Raw genomic sequence first — 3,879 nt, forward strand, 5'->3', positions numbered from 1 at the left:
CACCACCCCCCCCTCCGGCTCCCAAAGCTCCAGCATCACCCCCTTTGGCTACGGACTCAGCCCAACCTACGTTTAATAGTTTAGAGGCCCCTAAGACAGAGACCTCCACATCCCCTTAAATGCCTCCTGGTAATAAACCAACGCTTATTAACACGTTTAATAAACGCTGCTGGTTCCTTGGGCGCAGCTGCCCGGTCGGCCCTCTCCAACGTGCGATTGACCCAAAGCTCCAGCATCACCCCCTTTGGCTACGGACTCAGCCCAACCTACGTTTAATAGTTTAGAGGCCCCTAAGACAGAGACCTCCACATCCCCTTAAATGCCTCCTGGTAATAAACCAACGCTTATTAACACGTTTAATAAACGCTGCTGGTTCCTTGGGCGCAGCTGCCCGGTCGGCCCTCTCCAACGTGCGATTGAACATCAGCCAGGCACCAGCTTTAGGGCGGCACACAAAGGACCCCGCATCCCCGTCCCTTCTTCTCTAGGGATCGATTTCTCCAAACCCACCTCCCCGGGCCGGCGCTGCAAACAACGTCCCTCTGATCTTCCCTACATTCAGCTCCCGACTTAGTTATTGCATCAAATCGCCCCCGCAGTGAAGGGGTAAGCTCATCCACAGGCTAATTAGCTTCATCACTTAATTTAACAACACAATATGAGGATTTAAACATAGGAATGGTGACAATAGACGGGTTTGTTTCCCGGGCTCTATCGGGCTCCCATCCTCTCTGGGGAGTAAGAGGGTGCCTTACACCCTCTCTGGCTGTACCCCAGATGCATCAGTGATCAGTTTTTACCTATCCCGCTTCATTTTCCAGTTGTTCCTACGTCGGCAGAGCCTCTTCCCATACCACAGCTGCACCTCGCAGCTCTCCTGGTCTCCGGGTTTCCCGTCGGGAAGCGCTTAGCATCATCTCTGGTCCGGAACCCTCGGGTGGGAGCTCCCACTTACTGGGTAAAAAACCCCCAAACCACCCACCGCGACAACTCAGTCTCCGGCAGCTCCGCAATCCCCTGCTCGGAGTCAACCAGAAATAAAGCCAGGATTTTCCCAAAACACCCTAGGTTGTGCCTAAGGAAAAGCCACCACCGGAGTATTTTCCAGCCAACAATAAGCTCACACGCTTTTATCGGAAGCTAACTGTTAAACTTTCTCTCCAGACGTTTTCCCAACGCTCCTCTGTGATGCGGGGAAGAGGGTCAGTGGCCACCAACAAGCTACTGGCAAGGAGTCCAGGATCACAGCCACGGAAATGCAGGATCACAGCCACGGAAATGCAGCGTTAGCTCTTTTTTAGCACACCGAACACAACTAATCAAAAGCCTTATTACAAGGCAGAGAATCCCAGCTCACGAATGACACGGCGTGCCAGCGTATGGGAGGCTGAGCAGGAAATGCTGATGGTTTTCGGGACTCTGAACTCCTTCTGGGATAACTGTTTGTCCCCAGCGAAGCTCTTCCACAGCAGGCAGCCTCTTTGGGAAAGCAACGTTGAAGACGTCTGCAAAGGATGACTGTGGCTCCATCGTCAACTCCTCGACAGATTGATGCCCTGAAGCCAAGAGCCTCCAAGAGCCCCCACACGCAGCACCGATCCTCACCATGGTGCGGTGGAGGAGCACGAAGCATCGTCCCACCCCAACCCCGAAGCAGGAAGAGGGAGGTGGGTCATGGGGACAGCCAGCCCTATTTTCCAGGAGCTATTTTCCTTTTCATTGTTCCCACCAGGCTACTCCAACACCACCCCAGCAGATGCCATGTCAAGGAGCCTCAATTCCCATGTCCCAGAATAAGCTTTTGTAGGAACAAACACCACAAGCCCAAGGATTTGTTACCAGAAACTTATCTACAACCTTCACCCTCGACGTGCTTACACAGCACGCCGGGGTTTGTTTGTCCGAGCGAGGAGCGCTCTGCTCTGCCCGGGGGGCTGGAAATCCAACCGGAGCAGCGCTGCACTTGCCTGCCTTCCCGAAACAATTCCGAGCCAGCTTTCCCCAAAACTCCAGCCTCAATCTATGGGATCATCATCCCATCAAAACGAGGTTCCTGGGATTTAATTAAAACCCAGCACTCCACTGCTGACTGATCCGCTGCTCACTGGATGCTCCTTCTCTCCTGCGGATGTTACTCGCCAGCAGAGATTGGGCTGATTTCGGCGCCTGCAACAGAAGGCCAAACGGACCCTGAAGACACACGAACCTTTGACTTGAAGGACTCGGCGCGCACCCAACCCAACACCCAGAGCCGACCCCAAGACGACGACTGCCAGGAGAGCGCGCAGCCTGTGCCACCACCTCTGCAAGGCCGAACGCAGACCTCAGCCCGGGCAGAATTAATTCAGCTCCCCCTTTTGGAGCCAATATTTATAAAAACGAGGTTCACCCCAACTGTGCAGGAGGAAACACCAGAGCAGTACCCAGGCTACCGACAAGCTGCACGAAGAACACCAAGCGCCATTGGGTCCAAAATGCACTCCGTACCGTTCTTAATTACTCTCAGACTGTCTCAGCTTAAACCAGAGAGGAAACAGGAGAAACAGGGAATTTTATAACTGAGCCCACCCCAGCGCTTTGCTCAGCTCCAGGCCGGCCGCCCGCTCCACCGACTGGCGTGCGACGCGCCTGACGTAGCTCACTCGCCAAGAGCTGCTCGCGCGGAAGCACCACGATGACAACCCTCTGGATTCACATCAGGACCTTGCAGAGGTAAAGTCACGGCAGCACCATGTCGCAGGAATGTTTATGTCATGAAGCTCCGGGCCAACGACCGCAGCCGGGACCGGCTCACACTCCGGATGAGCCTTGTCCCAGGAATGGGGATGCCCGTGCCAACAAAACTTATTGAAATAGTGGCACTACTCCTTTTATTTTCCCTGAAAGGACCAAATTCTTCACCCAAACAGCCGCATCTTTGGTTAAACTGGACATTTCCCATCACCCAAACCAAGTATCTGACAGCGAAGCACAAAAAAAGTCCGTCAAGACGTGGTAAAAGGCAGCTGCTGGGAAACACCCACAGCAAAATGCAGCCTCTCCAGGGCAGGGGGAGAGGGACTGCCCACCCCCCCGGAGTGGGAGCACCCAGCCCGAGGCAGGAGCACCCACAGACCAGCCCAATCACCTACTGACTCTGATTTAGAGAAGATAAAGAATAAAAAGGCCTATTTTTTTCCCCAAAACATGACATTTTCTACAAGCAATGAACTGCCCTCAGCTTGGCCAGCATGGCTGGAGCTGCCCTACTCAAGAGCTCCACGGAGACGTAGAGCTAAGAGGTGCCGCGGCCCTTCTCCCCCCCGACTAAACACAGACGCCTTCACCGGGGCAGCCCCCACATCCATCCTTCCCAAGGAATAAAATGGAAAAAAACAGCTTTTATGCGTTTTTAGGAGCTTTAGAGCGAAAATATTTAAAAAGCTGGCAAGAGAACCCAAAACCAAGCTGCATTCACCATTACTAACAGTGAACTCTTCCGGTCGGGACAGCGACTTACAACACGGAGAAGGTGCGAGGCCCCTGGGGCAGAGGATGGATCCACAGAGGAAAAATCATGGAAAACCCCCAAGTAAGTGGGAAGTAGCCAGATAATCTGGGACGAGGGCGCAGTGGCACCAGGGCCGCTGTCAGGGGTCGGTTCTGCTGGTACCTCGGTAAGGAGGAAGCTGGACATCCTTGCGGGGGCTGCGCACAGAAAGCCTTGCAAGCGCTTGGTCCAAAGTAAAAGGGAAATTCCAGGCTGGTGCCGCGGGCTCAGGGCAGGGGCTGACCGCCCGGCAGTGGATGGGAGCGGGCAGGGCAGGAATGGGTGTCAAGCGCCCCGCTAGCGGGAACAAGTCAATGGCTTTTGACAAGCTTGGGAAGGAAGGAGTCTCG

At 54.3% G+C, this 3,879-nt stretch overlaps 1 protein-coding gene across 1 annotated transcript in view; it reads right to left on the reverse strand.

Moving 5' to 3' along the window:
* The window catches only part of LOC104510519 (regulation of nuclear pre-mRNA domain-containing protein 2-like), a gene marked incomplete at its 3' end in the record, with an annotated part of 14,577 nt that extends 10,901 nt beyond the window's left edge, over positions 1-3,676 (reverse strand). The window contains exons 1-2 of the mRNA XM_010152790.1: positions 3,653-3,676; positions 2,091-2,166 (exon numbers count right to left, since the gene is read on the reverse strand). Of these exons, the coding sequence (XP_010151092.1) occupies positions 2,091-2,166; positions 3,653-3,676 (100 nt within the window). The remainder of the gene's footprint in view (positions 1-2,090; positions 2,167-3,652) is intronic.
* Positions 3,677-3,879: the final 203 nt, after the last annotated feature.

Source organism: Eurypyga helias, unplaced genomic scaffold (genome assembly GCF_000690775.1).
Source record: "Eurypyga helias isolate BGI_N326 unplaced genomic scaffold, ASM69077v1 scaffold26925, whole genome shotgun sequence".
Classification (NCBI taxonomy): Eukaryota; Metazoa; Chordata; class Aves; order Eurypygiformes; family Eurypygidae; genus Eurypyga; species Eurypyga helias.